Below are 21,705 nucleotides of genomic sequence, written 5' to 3'. Positions count from 1 at the left end.
TTGTTTATCTGCAGATAAATTAGTTGTTTTTTTTTAATAACATGAAAATAAGTAGCGGTGAATTTCCATTGTCAAAAAACTATTTTTTATAAATTGTAAAATGTTGCACAATTTCTAAGGAACTCTGTCATTATGGAGTGTTTGGGGTGTATGCTCTGCTTCCTGTCAATTAACAACAACAGTTCCTACTCAGTCAAGAAATCGTTTTTGTGTGGGAGCATCACTTGGAGGCAATTGTGACAATGCAGCGCTTTTAGACATTCAAAATTGCAATGTGTATGTTTACTGTTCTGGTATGTCGTTTTTGTTTGCTATTTTTCATTTATTCTCTTTAGTTTTAGTTTATAGTTATTAATTTTAGTTACATGAAAGTTATCTTCATCTTGAAGATTCACATTTCATGAACTTATGCTAAATTTGATGAGAATTTTTGGCGCTTGTCTCGTTTCGCACCCTCCTTTTTTTTTCTTTTCGTCCTAATTACGAAAACACACAAATGCAGATTTTCTAACAAGCATTCGAATTAGCACTCAGGAGTTAGGTTTCTGACTTTTACATTTATAATATAATATAATATAAAATTTGCTGTACAAACTATTTAAGTTTGGTTAGTCAAAACTACGCAGGGTTTTGACTGTAACAGCCGTTAAGTGTAAAATTTCGTAATTAAAATAAAAGTTCGTAAATACAGTTTGGTATCAAATGTTCAAAATTTTGTCTATTTTATTTTTGAACGTGTTTTTGTTTGCAGAATCGATTGCATCCTGTGACAGTAAATTCCAATCGTCGACCACTCTGTTTGTTAGATAATAATACCTGCATAATTTCTTAGTATATTTTCAATGAACTCTTTTATTATAAGGATATCTGGACATGCTGTTATAAAAACTCAAAGACTCTTCAAATCAGCTGAATTTAATATCTTAAACATCTCTATTAAGTCGCCTCTTCTTCTCCTTTCTTGTAAGGTTGGTAGACCCAATATTTTTCTCCTTTCTTCATAACAAATACCATTCAGTGATTTAATCCTTGTCGATCTACACTGTACATTTTCGAGTCTCTTAATATCTTTAGTACAATATGGGCTCCATACAGATGCTGCATATTCAAGCTGCGGCCTAATAGTTGACTTGTATAACAATTTTAATATGGAAACATCAACCCAGCTAACAATTAACGTTCAAGAAACGTTGTCCGAACGTTCGTTTAGGTTCGTTTAATGTTCGCTGCAAACGTTACGTGAACCAACTTTTGTGAACTCCGATTTACTGTTCTTGAACGTTCGCATCGAACGTTCAATTAACAGATAGCAAATGTTGTATTGACGTTCACTTCAAACGTTATTTTGACAGCTCTTGAACGTTCATATATATATATATATATATATATATATATATATATATATATATATATATATATATATATATATATATATATATATATATATATATATATATATATATATATATATATATATATATATATATATATATATTACATTATCATTACATAGTTAATCATTTACACAAAGAATGACATAATGTCATTCGTGATGTTAATGCTATTTTATTAACTCATTGCCCTAATATTTGGTGTAGTTGGGCAAACCTTTTTGGTACATTCTTGTTCTCAGACTCCAATCACTTTTTTATATTTGCAAATCAATCTCATTTGACATAAACATGAACATACTTAAGCTTATATGCCTAAAAGTGTCATAACTAAAACAAAATATCCTGCAGGCACCCATGCAACATTTTAACAATATATCATCGCCTTCGATTTACAAACTTATAGTTTTTGATTTGTGTTCTTCTTAAAATACCAAGTCGAATTTGGTTGGTTTGAGTTAATTCAGGTTGAACACCATGTACATCATCTTAGCTATTGTCCTCAAAGTTAATGTCGAAAATATTTTGCAGCAAAATGTAGGGGTGTTCTGAAGTGTTCCACCACTTTTGTGCAAACACCTCTAACGGTTTTTGAGACATCCAATGGCTTGCTCCACATCACTACATACCTGATGGTGAACTTTATTAAAATATATTTCCTCTGGTGTAGCTGGCTGATTAAACCGTGTAATCATGACTGGTGACAACCCATATCCTGAGTCTGCAAAAAGGAAACCTGCATTTGGATCATATTCTATTGACTGTTTTAATGCAGAATTAGAAAAGATAAAGCCTCATGGCACGATCCAGGATACTTTGCAACATCTCTAAACTTTCCATCAGTATCAATGACAACATGACAGTTCAAAGCATGATACCCTTTTCTAAAAAAAAGAAGTTTTAAATCTTTAAAATGTTAAAATATTTAAATATCCTAAGAGCAGCTAAAACCTTTTTGGGAAACATTGACATCATGTTAGAATAACTGTTCACCTTGGCCGAAACAAAAGATTGTTTTTTTACATGATCTTTTATCATAAACTATATGACCTTATATTATAATATTGTTTTAAGCTTAGCACTAATGTTAAATAACTAGATGTTTTCAAATTTTAAAGAACAACGATGTGCTATTTAAAATATTCAAAAAAACTTTGATTTTTGAAATAAACATGTTGCACTTTGTGAAATTGAAGTATTGTCCCTTCATAAACTAAAAATTTTTTTTACATGTTATTAACAACATGAAGCGCTCTACAATAACTTAATAATGTGAAGTGAACTACAACATAAAAAACTATTAGCACCTAAAAAATGGAAATAGTAAATAATTTTTTTTTTAATAAAGAATAATAGAACAGAAATATTTTTTTTAACCATGTATGCATTATATGCAAACATACGTAGACAGAATAAATCTATGAAACAAAAGCTTTTTTAAGTTTCTCATGTTAACTATGCCTGTGTTAGTATGCCAAGCAGTGTATACTTTAAACTTTTTGACTAATGACTTAAAGCAATATATTCAAAGTGATCAGGTATCAAATCAAAATGATCAGGTATCAAATTAAATAAATTTATAATATTTATATCTTTAAATATAAATATTATAAATTTATTATATCTTTAAAGATGTTATATTGTTGTACAGGGACTGTGGCGCTACTGCATTTTCGCACCCCCCCCCCTTTTTTTTTATAATTGATTATGATAGAGAATTTCATGCTGATTCAGAAAAATATAAAAACATAGACTTGAAAATCAACGGAAAGTGCTCTAATTTGAAGTCAAAGTTTTAAAAAATCCGACTAAAAACACTAATATTCGCCATTTTTTTTTAATAAAAAGATTTTTAAGAGTGAAGCAATACTCCACGCAAAATTGACATGGTTTACACACATAAAAAAAAAAAAAAAGAAAAACCGCAACTAACTTTCAAAACGTGTGGAAAATCTTTTTAAAAAAGCCCATTTATCCCAATAAATATTTTAAGTAAATTTAGCAAATAAAAAACCTTGGAGCCAATAAATATATATATTTTAAAATACATTTTATCAATCAATTAATTTGATTGAGTTTAATCAGTTTAAATTATTGATTCGTACAAATAACAGACAAAATTTGAAGAGCACAATGGAAAAAACAGCAGAGTCACATTTTTCACAATTTTAGAAAACCTAAATTAAAGGTTTGAAACCTTTTTATTACAAATTATGTGAGAAACTGTAAATTCTTTTAATTTTTAAGGGAAGGTCATCCATTTAAGCATCAAATTTTAACAAATAAATATTCTGAAAATCATGTTAGCTCATGGAAAATTTTGTTTTTTCAAAATGTGTTCAGATTGGACTCTGCTGTTTTTTCCGTTGATTAGGACTTTGCCTGTTTTTCTATTGTAACACATAAGAAATAACTATATAAAACCATTAAATTTTAAAATTTTTTTATTTTAAACAAATAAAAAAATAAAAAATGCATGAACGTTCACTGGTCTTGACCCTCATCTTCAACTTTATTGTCATACGGCAGAGCATCATAGAATGCCTCATTGGTGGTAAATTTTTTGAGGACTTGGAGGTCTTTGTACTTTGCAGCTGATATAGCCAGTCTGTCTTCATACAAAGCTACTGGCACTGCTGTGCATACTGAAAAATTGTTTTTTCTCGTTGGAACAATGATGTTTGTTTTCAAGAAAATACCGTTCAATGAGTCTCTGTGACAAACGGTCCCTGGACCTTCATCCTTGTTAAAAACCATTTCCCGAATGGGGCGCGTGGGGAACGGGCAGCCTTTCTTATACAATGGCCTTAGAAAGCCGGAGAAGTTTTTGACCAGATCCTGTTTAACATCAGTCACGTTAAATGGTGTAGGATGTTTTCGTGCTTCACTAATTATTTTTATCCAGTCTTCTGGAACACTAGCACTAGACTTTGTATTTACTGGACCCATGTCCCTGTCACACTCCATATAAGAATGTCCGCGCTCAGGGAATGTCACTGTCACTGACGTAAACCTTTTTCTATGGTGCACCATATAATCTAAAAACCGAATCAGGGTAAAGTTCTTATTCTGTCCTGAGCAGGAATCGCAGAATAGTTTAAGGTGAGTAACCTCTTCGCTGACCTTGGTTGTGATGTGGTCATACAGGAAAGAAGCCACCTCATCTGAACCTTTCCTAGCGACAGTCTCATCATAGCAGTAAAGAAAAACATCATCAGTTGATAGTTGGTGAATGTTAAATGATTGGTATGTGAGCTTTCTGTTGTAGTAAAAGTCATTGGTGGACTTGTTGGGTAGGTTGACATTTTTTTGGTAGTCAAACGTAAAGGCCTCAAGATGAGGTGTAATCTTGGCCCTTCGCTTAGCGTCTTTTTCTCCGGTAGAATGTGTCAGCCTTTCGCTGGTGGAGATCTTTTTGAAATTTTAACTGCTTCAGGTCCCTTATGAGGACTTCATTTGTTGGGTCTAATTCAAGAGTCTTTGTAGCAATTTCTATTTTTGCCAAGAACTGGTCGCAGGCTGAGCAAGTGTCGGTTCTTGGGTACCCAAAGCCTATGTTAAAATCGTTGTTGAATATAAGCCTGTGTGACTCATACACTAAACTGTCTCCTGACCACTTCTCTTGATATAAATCAAACATCTTGGAGATGCTGAGTTCTTCTGGCAGGTACAGCCGTCTCGTCTTCTCTTGTGAGTAATGAGACTGCCGACCCCTAAACGAAGAGATGTGGTCTCTTAATCTCTGCCGCAGTTCATCAGATATTTTGTGATGACTGCCATGCTTTCCTCGTCCATCAACAGGAGGCAGGCCTGGGGTGAGTAAAAAAAATTAAAAGAAAAATTTTAAAAAAGTTATAAAAATACATGTTCAGAGAATAACAGCACTCTTTATGAATTTCAACATTTCTTTTTAAATATTGAAAAATATTAATATATAGACAAGAAAGGATTATAGAAAAATGTGCATTTTTTTTACATTAACTATAATAAGAAAAAATAGCTTTTTTACTCCACAAACTGAAACAAAAAACTATTGCTAGTAGTATAAATTACCTGTAGTAGAAAGACTTCTCTTGATAGTCTCAAGTCTCCCTTTCTTAATTCCAAAGATGGAGATGAAGGCTTGAAAGCAAACATAGGCAAATGAATCTGGGTCAACATCATCTGTACTCTTCAGGAATACTTTATAGTGATAGCTGTGACTGTTTGCACTTTTAGGCTCTTCCTTTCGAGGTCTTTTTCGGCTAATCTCCGCGACTGTGATCAGTGAAGCAAGATAGGAATCCTGTAAAAAGAAGCAATATAAGATTATTAACGCAACCGGTCACACATCTTTGGAAACACAAGCATTTTTATAAAATTTAAAAATATATAAGCCTACCTACTTTGTTAGAATTAATAAATTTCACTGCTTTGTGCTAGGACCTACTCAGAAAGTTGAACATAATAGAATGATCGAATTTATCAAGAATTGTCTATAGATAGTTGAACATAATGGAATTATCGATTTTATAAAGTTTTTTTTTATTAGATAGACGTCTAGGCTTGTTGGTATGCTGCGTTCAAATAGAACAATGAACTGTGATATTGGGTCCACCCCACTAAAAAACTAACTTAAAAATGCCTATTAAACATACAATACCAGCCTTGGGTATCATAACACAGTAATACAACCAGATGTCTACCATGGTTATGATTCAGATGTACAGGTCTAGCTATTCTAGACCTAACTAAATTTGAATGAAAATGAGAATGAGAAACTCTTTGTCTTATTTAATCAACATGTTCATGGTGGAATAACAGGTGCATTAAAATTATGAATCTAGGTCTAGACCTAAATCTAGAGCTAGTATTATAAATAAAAAAATAGTCTAGAACTATATTTAAAGAGTTTAATTTAAAACTTAAAAGAAGAACTCACCTGAGCATCCTTTGTTGGTAATGCATTGAATGACTCGAGGAGCAAGGCTCTATTCTCTTCTTTGACTGTTTGAAAGCATTTAAGTCTTATACATTTACAGTCAGGGCCAGTTACATGAGATGACAACCTCTGTTTCTTTGCTATGTCTTTCTTACTGCCATTTTTCTTTCTCTTTTTTGGCTTGTCTGTAACAATAGGTGTAGCATTGTAGTCAGCCATTTTGTTTTAGTATAGATTCTTTGTGTACTGGTTACTCAAATGAGCTTGTGTACTGGAACTCAAATGAGCTTAATAAAAACACCCTATTTTGATCCTTATGAATTTAAAATCAAAAAAGATATAAATTTACTTTCTATATTACACTTAAACATAAGAAGCATGCGGCAAAATTTTGAAAAGTTTAAAGAATTTCTATCTATTATAAATTACACGTTCGACGTCATATCTCTGTCAGAGACTTGGCATGATTCAGAATGTCCTCTAGAGTTGAATTCTAATTATAGTTTGGCAAATTACAAACTAATTAGCCAACCACGAGGAAGCAATAAAAAAGGCGGAGGCATAGGTGTTTACGTGCTCAAAAAGTATTAATTTAAAATAAAAAAGCCATTAAGTGTAGCAAATAATAATTATGAAATAGTTAAATATATGAAGATCACAATGGAAATCAAAACGGCAGAGTCACATATAACGTTATTATATGGACCCTGCCTTTTCTTTCCTTGTCACTGGTGGACACTGCTGTTTTTTCCATTGTATACCATATTTTCTTATTCCATTTTACCATAGACTGTCGGTTTTTTCATTTGAAACTTGGCTTAAAAGAAGTATTTTTCAATGCTTTATTACCCAAGGGCCATAACTGAAAAATTATAAAAATGTGACTCTGCCGTTTTTTCCATTGTGATCTTCATTTGTGTTCCAAATAATTTAGGAGTAAATCCGTAATAAAAGCATGCAGCAATGCAGCAATGCAGCATGTTCTTTTTGTTTTTGTTCTTTCTTTATAATTTCTCTCGCCGAAAGAAAGTTTGCCGACATTTCATACTATTTTTTCCTTTACAATATGGCTCTTCGAAAACCAACTATGGATGAATTCGACTCTATTTCTCTTACACAGATTGGAGCACGATTTATGAACAACTTGGACTCCACAATACTTTGGTGCAGAGAGTATGGTTTACTGGCAGTCTCTATGAATTGTAACTTATGTGGCGTACCTTGCACACAGCAAAATTATATGCGAGCAGTGGATAAAGTGGTTTGGAGATGCCCCATTAAACGTTGCCGCAGAACTTTAAGTATCAGAAAAGGGAGTTTTTTTGAAAACTCACACTTGGAATTGTGGCAGGTTATATCAATAACTTTTATATGGTGTAGAAGCGCTGTCTCAAGCCGAGGCATGTCTTTAGAAGATGTCAAACACGAACTGAGTATAGGCAGCGGTCATTCGGTTGTTGACTGGAATCAGTTTTGTCGAGACATTTGTGTTTCATATTTTATAAATAATCCAGAAAAAATTGGTGGACCAGGTTGTGTTGTGGAAATAGATGAATCTTTATTTTCTAGGAGGAAATACGAAGTTGGTCGATTAGTTCCACAACAATGGATATTTGGAGGCTATGAGCCAGAAACAAAGAAAGGTTTCTTAGTTCCTGTTGCGAATCGAGACGCCGCTACATTGCTTCCTATAATACAACAATGGATTCGTCCTGGTTCAATTGTGTGGAGTGACATGTGGGATGCTTACAATAACTTACCAGCCTTAGGATATCAACATGACACCGTCAACCATAGACTTCATTTTGTTGATCCTCACACAGGAGTTACTACGAACCATGTGGAAGCAATGTGGTGTCGAGCCAAATCAAAATTAAAAGCTATGATGGGGCCTACTAATCGTGAAATGATTCCGGATTACTTATCAGAGTTTATGTGGGTACAACGATTTAATGAACATCGCTTCTTTCACTTTTGGACCCAAATTGTAGCAAGTTATCCTATGTGAACTCAAATGCAAAAATGCAAAATGAATTTATTCTAAAAATGTTTAATTTATATACATGTAAATGTAAATAAATAAAAAAAAAGTCTATTTTGTTGTGTTCTTGTAGCATACGTTTTATTGATCATTAGCTACGCCTGAGCAAGCTCTAGAGAAATTAGAGAAAATTACGCAATATTTAAAATAAGTACTTATACGATGAAAATCATCCATTCACTTTTGCTACCGTGATATGGTTTTTAAAATGGCAAATATTAGTGTTTTTAGTGGGATTTTTTAAAACTTTGACTTCAAATTAGAGCACTTTCCATTGATTTTCAAGTCTATGTTTTTATATTTTTCTGAATCAGCATGAAATTCTCTATCATAATCAATTATAAAAAAAGGGGGGTGCGAAAGTGCAGTAGCGCCGGGACTGTTGCAATTAAAATACAAATCCCCACATAATATAACATCTTATAAAGATGTTATACTGATATATAAATATAAATATATAAATATATAAATATATAAATATATAAATATATAAATATATAAATATATAAATATATAAATATATAAATATATAAATATATAAGTATATAAATATATAAATATATAAATATATAAATATATAAATATATAAATATATAAATATATAAGTATATAAATATATAAATATATAAATATATAAATATATAAATATATAAATATATAAATATATAAATATATAAATATATAAATATATAAATATATAAATGTATAAATATATAAATATATAAATATATAAATATATAAATATATAAATGTATAAATATATAAATATGTAAATATATAAATATATAAATATATAAATATATAAGTATATATATACATATATATATATATATATATATATATATATATATATATATATATATATATATATATATATATATATATATATATATATATAATAGTATAACAACTTTATAAGATGTTATATGTTACATTATAAAGATGTTAAATTATGTGATATTAATAACATGACAATATATCATCTAATATAAGATGCTATATCATTATGTATAAGATACATCAAGCTTAATAAGATGTTATATCATTATGATGATTATATATAAGATATATCAAGCATCTAAAAAAGATGATATATCATTATGATGTAGTTATTTTTTATTAATATCTAAGGTTTTTGTTAACCCTTATCGTAATATATATAATTTATATATGTTAAGATCACTGATCTCTATAATAACTGGATAGTGCATTTCTAATATCAAAATTGACGCCAAAATCGCCATATTGGAAAGCCCCAGAACAATGAAATCTGATATGTGCGATAAAGCGAAAAAGCGGTAAGCCGAAAAACAGAACTTAAAGCTTACTGGATTAAAATTTTGGGGGCTTTCCAATATGGCGATTTTGGCGTCAAAATATAAGAAGTTTTGCTCGGAGTTGCGCTATCCAGTTATTATAGAGATCAGTGGCAAGTTTCTAAAAAGTTTTGTGAACCCGTTTCATTTTGAGAATTCCGATAGTTTAGAACTGAAGTTACGCAAAAACTTACAAAAGTTTTTTTGAAACGCAGCACAGTGAAGCGAAATGGTCAAAAGCGGCCAAAACTCAAAATTTTGTAAAGTAATAAACGTTTTTATTAAATTATTGTTCTAATTCTCTGACTTGGATAGTAGACATGAGAGAACTAAAATATATATTTTTCTTATCATTTTATATTTTTTCTAATAAGTTGTAAAAAAAAACAAATGAAAATGGTGTATTAAAAAAATTCCACTTATGGCCACTTTTTTAGCTTTTGCTTCATAGTGGCGCAGCTGCGCATGTTTTGGTGAATACGACTTTTACAGTTTTAAACTTATGCCAAACTTGCGCTAATAAATTACGCTAAAAAAAGGTTTAGTGAACATGCATCCAGAACTTTTACGGAACGTTCTTAGAACGTGCCCGAACGTTTCTAACGTTCTTCGAAAGTGCTCGAACGTTTTGTGTTAGCTGGGTATTTGAATCCGTGTTTTAAAAAACCCAGTGTTCGATTTGCCTTATTTGCTACACTGATAACATGATTTTCCCATTTCAGGTCATTTGATATTATCACACCTAAATCTCTTTTAACATCGGTTTTTTGCAAAATGTGATCTCCTAATTTGTAACTAAATCGAGGATTCAAATTGCCAATGTGCATTGTTTTACACTTTTCTCTGTTGAATTTAATAGACCACTTATTTGACCAATCTAATAACTTATTTAAGTCTTCTTGAAGAGCGTTGGAGTTACTATCATTATCGAGTACTGACATTATTTTTGTATCATCGGCAAATAATTCTAATTTATTTAGTATATTTATTTTTAAGTCATTTATGAATATGATAAACAGAAGTGGACCGAGGACAGAACCTTGGGGAACTCCACTTGTGACTTCCTGCCAATCTGAAACAAACTCACCCATAACTACTCGTTGTTTTCTATTACTAAGAAATGATTTACACCATTGTAGGATATAGGATTGAAAACCATAACCATATAGCTTGCAGCATAATTTCTATAAAGAAACTGAATCAAAGGCTTTTGCAAAGTCCAAAAATATTATATCAATATTGTTACCAGTTTCAAATTTGCTTGTTATAAAATCAAAAGTCTCTAATATATTGGAGCAACAATTTTTACCATTAACAAATCCATGCTGTTCACTTGCTATTAACTTATTTAAAGTTAAATGGTTCATCATAGCATTGTGAATAATTTTCTCCATAACCTTGCATACTATTGATGTTATTGATATTGGTCAATAATTTGAAGGATCTAACTTATCTCTTTTCTTGAATAGTGGATTATGTTTGCATTTAACCATTCGTTTGGTATAACACCACTATGAAATGACATTTTAAAAATCAGTGATAAAGGATGTGATAGTGATTTTGAACATTCTTTGAGAACACGAGGATGAAATTTGTCAACACCGATTGTTTTATTAACATTAAGGTTTATTAACTGATATTTAACATCAGTGTCATTAAAACTTGGATCGCTACAATAAAAATTACATTTTGAAGGAAAAGTTACATGGTCTAACACCTCATCTTTTAAAAATACTCAAACAAAATACTCATTTAAACAATTTGCAATATCTACTTCATTTGTTATAATTGAATATCAAAACTTTTTAAATTTTTCAAATATCTACTTCATTTGTTATAATTGAACCATCAAAAGTTTTGAGTGCTTTAATTGATTCTTTTATAACTATCTTACTATTTAAACATGCTTAAACACTTTTAGGGTTGTTCTTTGAGTTTTTAGGCAGATTTAATTCAAAAGCTCTTACATCTTTATTGACTCTTTTTTTTACATTTCTGTTTAATGTTTTATAGATATTTACCATGTCAGTTTGTTTAAATATTGAATGCCTGCATTTGTACCATAACCTTTTCTTTAACTTAATCATTTTTCGAAGTTCTTTAGTCATCCATGGAGCATGCTTTTTATTTGTATCATAACTAATAATTGGAATAAATTTACCACATCCAGTATGATATATATTTAGCCATTTTTTATAAGCTTGACTAGCATTTAAATCTTTAAACTCTTTCTCCCAATCAAAACTTGTGAAATATTTTGAAAGTTCTTCATAATTTCCTTTAATATATAATAATTTTGTTTTGATTTTTGGTTTTTGATCAATATTGTTATTTTTATAAAAATATTTGAAGTTTAATATATGGTGTCCATGTTCAATTCCACCTAGGGGAGGTAAATGATTCAAAGAAAAAACCCAATTTCTATTTTCTGTGAGGACCAAGTCTAATAAATTTGTGTCAAACCCAAAGTTAATTTGAAATGTTGACAACGAGACATTTTGATGTATGAAGCAATCACTTAAAAATTCTATAAATTCTTAGGCAATCAAATCTGAATCATTTTCGAGTTTACATGAACCATCATTGAACCATTTTATATTTGAAAAATTGAAATCTCCACAGATTAGAATTCCCGTGTATGTACCATTTTTCCAAGCTTTATAAGCATGTCGAATGGATTTAGTTATTTTCTGGCAACTTGATATATCACCAACACCTGTTCTATATATACATCCACATAAGATAATTTCCAGACCAATCTCAACTGAACACCATACTTGTTTAATGGCATTATTAACTAAACAGTTTTCAGTCACAGGATAAGACTTTATTGTATTTTTTATGTTTATACAAACTCCTCCACCTCTGATATGTCCACGATCTTTTCTATACAAGTTAAAACCTTTAATGTTTATTGCTGATTTATCAGTCCACCAGGTTTCACAAAGCATAATAATTTGCATCTGATTACAAGCTATTTCGTAAATTAACTCCTCAAATTTGTTATTCAGTGATGTAGCGTTTGTATAAAAACAGTTTAGAAAATTACTGCTCAGATGCAGTTCTTTACTATTAATACTTGAATCAACAAGCATTGTTTTACTGTTCAGTGAATCATATGATTTGTAAACAGAAACATTGTCATTGGAATTCATACATTGATATATGTTTTTCTTATTCTTTTGATTTATTTTTTGACTAATTTGATCTGATCTTTTTAACTTCATTATTTCTGATTCCAAACCGAAAGGGATTGTTTAACTGACCTTTTGAATTTAGCTCTTCATTTAGTTTACTTCTTTTTATAATCAAGCTATTTGTAAGTTTTCTTTTTAATTCATTTTGATCTGGATAAATAGATACTTTTTTGAAACATTCAGAAATGCTTGGCAGCTTTTAATATTGCGAATTTATTTGAACTATCAGGTAATTTGACCAACAAAGGTGTGCTTGTTTCAATTTTTAAGTTACTTTCATTTTTACTTTTGAAGCGATGGATTCTTTTTATTTTTTCAGGAATAATTTTTACTTCAGAAAAGAGATTTTTAAGAATATTTTCATCAAATCTTTTTCTATTTCCAGCATCCAAATCAGTTGAATTTTGTATACCAAAAAAAATAATATTTTTATCTCTTTTACTTACATCTTTACTTAAATCAATAATAACCTGATCCACCTTTAATTCCTCTGTAGAATTATCGTACTTCTTCGTATTAGGTAATTTACTCCAATCTAAATTGCTGTCTGCATTTTTTCCTTCTAATACTTTAACTCGTTCTGTTAATAAATTATTTTTACTCACTAGTTTATCAATTTTCGACAAGTTTTCAATTTCTTTACGTTCCAATTCTGACACTCTTGTAATTTACTCTTCAAGCTGTTTTTTAAAAACATAATCAACTTTTGTGCCATATCAATATATTAGGATTATAAAGTTATGACAATTGAACTTTTTAAATTTTTGTAATAAAAATTTTTAAAATAAAATACGACCGCAATATTTAAAAACCAAAATAAAAAAAAAAAAAAAAAAAAAAAAAATTATTATCAATAAAAACATATTTTTGTATATATACAAAATTTTAAAATAGGATCATTGACAGCATGGAGTCCTAGGGGTGCATGTTCGGATGTTTGTAACACAGCTGGTGATGGACCATATCAGAGCAGAGAGCGATCTTGTGTTGGATATTCTACATGGAACCCTAACTATTTAGGATGTGTTGGTTCTAGTAGGACTGATCAACAGCTATGCAATCAAAATGTTGGTTGTCTAGGCACGAGCTGATATGTTAAAATTGTACCCTTTTTAGTATATGTTAGTTAAGTAGGAAACAATGTTAACTAGTTGCTTTCAGCAGCTTCTCACTCTTAGAAGTCTTGTTCTCAACAGGTACCTATTCTGCATGGAGTGTATGGAGTGCATGCTCAGAGAATTGTCAGTCTAATCCCAGTGCATCACCATTTCAAAGTCATACAAGGACTTGTCAAGGAGATACATTAAATGGTGGATGTGTTGGAGTAAGTGTTGAAACTCAAGGCTGCAATATGGGAGTGTCATGTCCAGGTACTTTATATTGTCATTTGAGCCAGGGTTTTTAAATAAGTCGGTAATCATTTACTGGGCGTAGTTTGAATGCTTACCTTTTTTGCATGAATGGAACTATCAAAAAGGATAACAAACTCCATAACTTTCCTTTGTTATTTGATGTTCTTTAGTTAGACAGAGTAACAACAAAAAAATGTTGTGGTATGTTTTTAAACAAATGTGGCAGAATATTATTCAATTATTGGTGTTTTTTGTTCCTACTTTGCTTTCCTGATTTGTCTGACCACCATATTTAAGGTATTCTCAGTGATTGGAGCTCATGGGGAGCGTGTTCAGCATCTTGTCAACTCGATGCTTATTTACCTAGGCTTACCAGAACTCGTACTTGTACAGGCTCTACTTTTGGTGGCAATTGCAATGGTGCGATCTTAATAAGCACAGTAAGCTGCAATGTAGAAGTTCTTTGTCCAGGTTTGCTCTATTAAAATACTTTCCAATTTTAGTTTTTGAGTATTACTTTTTCAAGTTTTTTCTTTTTTTCATTTTATGTAATCAAATAAAAATATGGTTTCTCATAGGAACATTGACAGCTTGGAGTCCTTGGGGTGCATGTTCGGATGTTTGTAACACAGCTGGTGATGGACCATATCAGAGCAGAGAGCGATCTTGTGTTGGATATTCTACGTGGAACCCTAACTATTTAGGATGTGTTGGTTCTAGTAGGACTGATCAACAGCTATGCAATCAAAATGTTGGTTGTCTAGGCACGAGCTGATATGTTAAAATTGTACCCTTTTTTGTATATGTTAGTTAAGTAGGAAACAATGTTAACTAGTTGCTTTCAGCAGCTTCTCACTCTTAGAAGTCTTGTTCTCAACAGGTACCTATTCTGCATGGAGTGCATGGAGTGCATGCTCAGAGAATTGTCAGTCTAATCCCAGTGCATCACCATTTCAAAGTCATACAAGGACTTGTCAAGGAGATACATTAAATGGTGGATGTGTTGGAGTAAGTGTTGAAACTCAAGGCTGCAATATGGGAGTTTCATGTCTTTGTGAGTTGTATTCTATATGTTCTTTTAATTCTTTCTTGTGTTCAGAGTTTTATATCCTTTTATTAAAAACTTTTTTAATATTTATTTAATTTTTTATTGCATATCTAACCACTTATCTGTCCTCTCTGTATGCAGTCAATCGTTTCATAAAGGAGATAATGCTTCTACCATGCGTAGAACTCGGTCATGTTCAGGTTTTCGTTAGGTGGAGATTGTGACGTAGTTATTTTTATGGGTATTAAAAGTTTTAATGTGGGCGTAGGATGTCCAAGTATATCATCGAGAACACTTATGGAAAATACTTAACAACTATTCATCGTTTCAAACCTTCGTTTGTTATATTTTCTCAATTTTTTTACTTTCTCAGTCGGGTTTTGTAATCTTTTTAATGCTTTTCTGTATGCAGTCAGCCGTGTCAGAAAGGAGATACTACTCCTACCATGAATAGAACTTGGTGGAGTTTGTAACGGAGCTGTTCTTGTGGATATTCAAAGTTGTAATGTGGGCGTAGCTTGTCCAGGTATACCATCGAGTACACTTAAGGAAAATACTTTACAATTATGCGACGCTTTTAATATAAACCTTTGCTTGTATTACTTTCTCAATTTTTGACTCAATCAGGTTTTACAATCACAATCTGATGCGTTACAGTCATAACATAGAGATATTGAGTTATTTATTTGAGTTATCAAGTCATGTTTTGCACATTATTTTACATCAATTAACTGAATTTACTGCATTGTCTGGAGTTACTTGTTATGTTAATTAGGTCATTGTTTTTTTTAAGTTTGTATATGTAAAGTGAACATATTTCTTATGCTTGTTTTTTCATGTTGATTAAATTATTGCAAACAAATGGATATATATGGAATGCTTTCATCAATTGCTGTGGACTAAATGTCTTCATTATTTGCTGTTTTTTAATTGCTTTTAAATAGTTTTAAATCTCAGCTGATTGATATTTTTTTTGCTACTCTTTTTTGTTTTTCATTCCCGCATATTTATATTCCGAATAATTAATAGTGCAAGACAGCCAAATCAGAAATTAAACATGCACTTTGTTGATTGGATGCAAAATTTTACAATCACAAAGTTAACTTTTATATTGCTTTTAAAGTAATGGCTTAATGTTCCATTCATTTTTTTGGGATGAATCAATGTTCATTTTGTATCGTATGCTACAATTCCTTAACTTTTTCCGATTTTTACAGATCAAGGCTATAGAATAATCTCAATATATGAATAATTGCTAATTCTTGTTCAGAGTACATTTAATCGGTGGTCGTAATAAAAACAATAAATCTTCTTGTAGACATAAAATAAAAGTCTTTGTTAGATAACGACCTGATTTAAGATGCATTCTCAGACATATTGATAGAGAAAGGTTTAGAAAGACTTTAGGAAAAGAAAAGGAAGAGAAGTTAAGGAAAGAACATTTTCGTAGTAATAGAAAGGTTAAAGAATAAATATACTTTGCAGATGAATATTTTCGATATGAATAATAGATTTTTAAGATTTATTTCAAAAAAGGCAATTTTGAAATGGAATTTAATGATAATAAGCCGAACATTTTTTGATAGAGATTTGATTGTATGTTACTATTAGTTTTTCCAAAGCAATCAAAGTATATATTTGAGTGAAGCATTTGTTAATGGTTTTAAAATAATATTGAAGACAATATAGACCAATGATACTTCTTATTAAAATAATATAAATTTTAAACCAGGAGTTTGGTAATATCTATTACTTACGTTGAGGTGTTATTGTTAAGCTTCAAGTTAATCAAATGTTTGAAAAGTCAACATGTTTACGATAAGACTAGCCATACAAGCACTTAACATATGCAATGTTTGTTTATCAAGGCAAAAAACAATAGAGATAGAGGGCGAGTCAAAACAAAAAAACACTTACTCCTAACTTTTTCTTCTTTTCTAAATTTGAAATGATTGAAAAAACCATTGAATATTATTTCTTTTATTAAGAATAAGTTTGGGTAAATTTTTTACTTGTTTTGATGGTTCTGAATTTACTGTGTTTGGTGTGTTTTTGTGTGCAGCTATTGTGTGAGGCTGGAGATAATGGTACGAAAGATATTTTGTGAATGGTGAGTAATATTTATCTCAAAGATATCATTTATTATTTGGGTAATGTGTTTGCTTTGTTTAGTTATGTAAGGGATTTTGTGCATTGTTTTGCCCTCAGTCTTGTAATTATATTTGTGGTTTGTGAGTCGCTCTTCTGTGAGTCAGGTATGGTTGTGTATGGTTTTTAAGTTATTTTCAATAAGTTTAAGACTTTAGACCTACGCAAAGCTAAAAAACAAAATCTTTGTACTAATATTGAGTATGTAACAATTCTACAATCAAAATACAAATTAAATTATGCTGATTCTTTCTAATGGTCCTACTCGATTCACTTCATACCCTGAATTATTTAACTCATGTATACATTCTTTTGATACTTACAAGTGTAGATAATAATATGCAAAAATGAGTCACTTAAAGTATTTCTCTGACTACCTTTTGGCACATGACCAAATTATCTTTTTTAATGAGAAGTACCCTCATTTTAATGTTTTCTCTTTCTATTTTCAAAATTTTGCTCTACTTCTTTATCTCTTCTCTCAAAAACTCTTTTCTATTTTTCCCAAAAGTCTCTTAAAAAATCTCCCAAAAATTCTCCCATAAATGTTATGCAAATAAATTCTTATGTTGATTTTTTAATAAAAAACATTTCTTCAAAAAACTATGAGATTTTCTCTTGAAAAAATCTAGCTATACAAATTCTTTCAAGAAGTCTCCTAGATTTTCTCAATCTTTCTGTATGTCTGCAAATGTTTCTTACATTAGCTGTTGTTCTAGAATAGACAATAGATTTTATCTTCAAGTTCGTTTAGTGTTTTTCTTTCAACTTCTTGGTTCTTTAAAACAAGTTTTACCTGATATCTTTTGATTTTTCTGTGGTCTTGATTTATTTGTAAAAATGTTAAAATAGTCACAGAATTTTTATAAACCTTAATAATTGAACAAGTCAAATTGCCAGTGTAGTTACAATTCAATTTTTGGTCATTATTACAAAAGCAGTTTTAAACTTGATTGGTATAGCTAACTTATTTTCATGTACGCATGTCCACCTGGTGTTTCGGTTGTTTAGCTCATTTCTTTGATTGGAGATGTTAGGTTTTTAGTCTATCTTTCTCCAATATTCATCAAGAGAGCAGGTTGTCACCTTGTAAAAAAAGATCAATCTTATGCATTGATTAAAAAAAAAACATTGAATTTTTTTCTTATAACTTATTCAAAGTGCCATAAAATAAAAAGGCAATAAATACTTACTTTATCTTTTTATATATTTGAGAGGAGCAAAGCTTAATATTTATGTATATAATTTATTTTGGTTTTCTTTGCTCATAGTACCCTAAGGAATTTTTCCTCAAGAAATGTATTTAAGACCGATATTTCTCTAAAAGTAATTTCGCCTTAATTATGTTTATTTTACTGAAGATTTACTTTTAAAATCTGCTTTCATTCTTCCAAAACCAATGTGCTATATGATGTTGTGTATCATTTTAAAAAATGTAAAACTTACTCCCAACTTTGTGAATTTTGAAGATTGTTGCAAATGCATGCAAAAACATTTACCAAATTAAGTCATGAGTCATTGAAACTTTTAGAGTAAAATGTGAATTTTTTTTTACTGTTTACACTGCCTCTCAAATTGGTTTGTCCACCTTTTAATTTTTCTTTTTGCATACTGGAAAACGAATGACTTAAATAATTATATTCTACACTATTGCAAATCAAATGTAGTTGTTAATAGGTTCGTTAATGTTCTTGATAAAAAGAATTTTTGATAATTTTTTAACTGGAATCAAAAAATTTGCTGTACCTTACACTGTTTGCAGACTGTAATCAAAATGAATCCTTTTGCCTGAGAATAATAAATATTGAGAGAGCAGTAATGACTATGAGTTAAGTTTTTTTAAATACCAATACTCTATGCTTTTTTCAATATTGCCACTGTAATGATTAGCGTAAGAATTATTAGCCTTCCCTCTACATAAAATCAAATTATATGCGTATATATTTTTGTAAACTTTTCATATTTAGTACAAGCAATTAGCCAGTGGACTACTTTTAGCGATTGTACTGCAACATGCAACTCTAATAATCCTCTGCGCAAACGCACACGAACTTGCACACCTGAAGGTTTATGCCAGAATGTACTGTTAGTTGACTTTACCCCATGTAACGCAGAAGTTGCTTGTCCAGGTATAATTTCTAATAAACTATCAACTAGTTAAAGCTAAATGTAAAAGTATTCTAAATACGTTTTAAAATTTCAGAGCAAGCTCAATGACATGTCTAAACCTTTTCATTTATGAAAATTAAGTATATTATCGACTCGGTGACTGAGGAACATGGAGTGCTTGCTCTTCGTCATGCAGATCAACACAATCAAATCCAGTACGTGTACGAGCTCGTGATTACTGTTTGAGTAATTCTTCCTCTTTGTATCAATGTAATGCTGATTTCATGGTTATTTATGAGCCTTGTAACACTACTGCTTGCCCAACTGGTAATGCTAGTAATTAGTTAACTAGTTCACAGCAAAACATTGTATCTATATTTGTATTCATGTGTATTTGTATGATGCATGTTTTGCATTTACATCATGAGTGTATTGCATTGAGTAGGTTTTTAGTGTTTATTTTAGGTGCTCTTTTAAAGTATTTATGTTCTTTAAAAATATTGGAGTTCTTTTAAAATCCCTGGTATTAAAGAATTCTCTAAATGTTTTCAGTAGTACTTCAAAAGAGCTCTAAATTTTTCAAATTAAGTATTAATAATCACAATTTTTGTGAGGTTTTTTACAATTGCAATCCTTTTGCAGCATTACATAATAGTCACTGTTCCTAATTATTGGAGTTGAATTAATCTGACTAACACGAGAAAACCCTTTTGTGGGGTGATAAACCCCCCTGACTTCGAAAATGTAACTCAGCCATTGGAAGAAGCCAGAGAAAATTTAATTCAAAGTTTGGTAAAATTCTTGCAATTTTTTATTATAGATAACAGCCATTTTTAGCATTTTTACAGGATGAATTTTTCTAATAATAAGTGAGGAGGTATAAAAATTAAGATAGCTATGTACCTTTGGAAAATTTTTTAACTCTTCAACCATTATTCTGAAATATTTAATAATAAATTTAACGTTTGATCATTATTACTTTTTATATTCACTACACTTATGTCAGCTACAAACATGAACTAATATTTTATAAACCAGATAAGTAATGAGGCACAATAATTCTAGATTTTATAAATCAAACTAAACATAATATTTTTATTACAATAACTACTTTGAATTAAATTCAGCAATTCATAGGTTGTAATCTTTGCTCATTTTGTTTCCGAAGCATGCCTCTACCACATTGTTGAGCTTTCTCATTAGCTCAATGAGTGGAATAGCTTCAAAAGCATTTTTCTTACCATAAAGTTGAAGGTGATCAACAGTCTTTGGAATTTTTCTGCAATAAGTACCTGCAAGCTGACCTTCATGAAAAGATTGAGGTGAAATATGAATAGAAGTCAACCATTCAATAATTTCAGGGCATTTTTCTTTCAAGGCGCTGAGGGCACGGTTAGCTACACCCATTGTAAGGTGGAGCTCAATTGGGAGTTACAGCATCAATGATTGGGAAACTGTCAAAACTTTTGAACAAAATTGGAGCTTGCACAGCATTAGAAAAATCTCTGGCTCTTTTACTCCACCAAATTTCAAAAAGACTTCATTGGCCTTTGTTAGAGTGCCTATTGTCCGAGGAGATCCTGATTTTTCAATTTCATTGGCACTGACATCACACCAGCAGCATGGATACATACAAGAATGAGACTGAAGGCTTAAAAGAATATTGGCCATTTTCGTGTCATAAGAAACAACAAACTGATTTACCAGAGCTTGAATAAGATTAAAAATGGTTTTGACATTACCATAGGTTTCTGGCACATCTTCTCTTGTAGCATATGGAACTTCTCACCAGATTCTTTGGAAGATTTTTGATGCAACTTGATGCCTTATGAATCAGGTTGATTATTTTCAGGTTTCTTTTCCATGACTCCCAAACTGACTTTTAAAAACCCACCCCCATCATATATTACAATCTTTGTGATGAGGTCCACAGAACAACTTGATCTTTTTTCCAAAAGAAGCTCATGCATGTTTTAATTTTTTACAATGAACGATTGTACGAAAAGATCTTTGTTCTTAATTGAAGTCGCACATCACAGTTGTTCCAACAAATTCTTCTGAGAGTTTTTTTCCGAGATTTTGAAACTTAGTAGGAAAGTTAGCTTCAACAAGTTTTTTACTTGCAACAGAATTCAGAGTGGATGCCAGCTTTATCATTTTGCTGTTTGACAACCCAGTGTTG

The 21,705-nt window shown here is 30.6% G+C and overlaps 2 protein-coding genes and 1 pseudogene across 2 annotated transcripts in view; 2 read left to right on the top strand and 1 right to left on the bottom strand.

The window, feature by feature from the left end:
- The window catches only part of LOC145194394 (SCO-spondin-like), an 89,305-nt gene that overhangs the window by 11,385 nt on the left and 56,215 nt on the right, over positions 1 to 21,705 (top strand). The window contains exons 9-16 of the mRNA XM_090084290.1: positions 120 to 293; positions 13,761 to 13,946; positions 14,063 to 14,236; positions 14,516 to 14,689; positions 14,797 to 14,982; positions 15,099 to 15,272; positions 19,382 to 19,543; positions 19,689 to 19,859. Coding sequence (XP_089940416.1) covers positions 120 to 293; positions 13,761 to 13,946; positions 14,063 to 14,236; positions 14,516 to 14,689; positions 14,797 to 14,982; positions 15,099 to 15,272; positions 19,382 to 19,543; positions 19,689 to 19,859 — 1,401 coding nt within the window. The remainder of the gene's footprint in view (positions 1 to 119; positions 294 to 13,760; positions 13,947 to 14,062; positions 14,237 to 14,515; positions 14,690 to 14,796; positions 14,983 to 15,098; positions 15,273 to 19,381; positions 19,544 to 19,688; positions 19,860 to 21,705) is intronic.
- On the bottom strand, positions 3,924 to 5,114 carry LOC149892935 (uncharacterized; annotated as a pseudogene).
- LOC149892934 (uncharacterized) lies at positions 7,379 to 8,320 on the top strand. Its single transcript, XM_090098723.1, has one exon. It carries the CDS (start codon positions 7,379 to 7,381, stop codon positions 8,318 to 8,320), a length of 942 nt encoding a protein of 313 aa, XP_089954849.1.

This window comes from Hydra viridissima, unplaced genomic scaffold, assembly GCF_058129835.1.
Source record: "Hydra viridissima isolate aposymbiotic clone 2 unplaced genomic scaffold, HvirCarnegie_v1 scaffold_1, whole genome shotgun sequence".
Lineage (NCBI taxonomy): Eukaryota > Metazoa > Cnidaria > Hydrozoa > Anthoathecata > Hydridae > Hydra > Hydra viridissima.
This window is presented reverse-complemented; position numbering and strand designations above follow the sequence as displayed.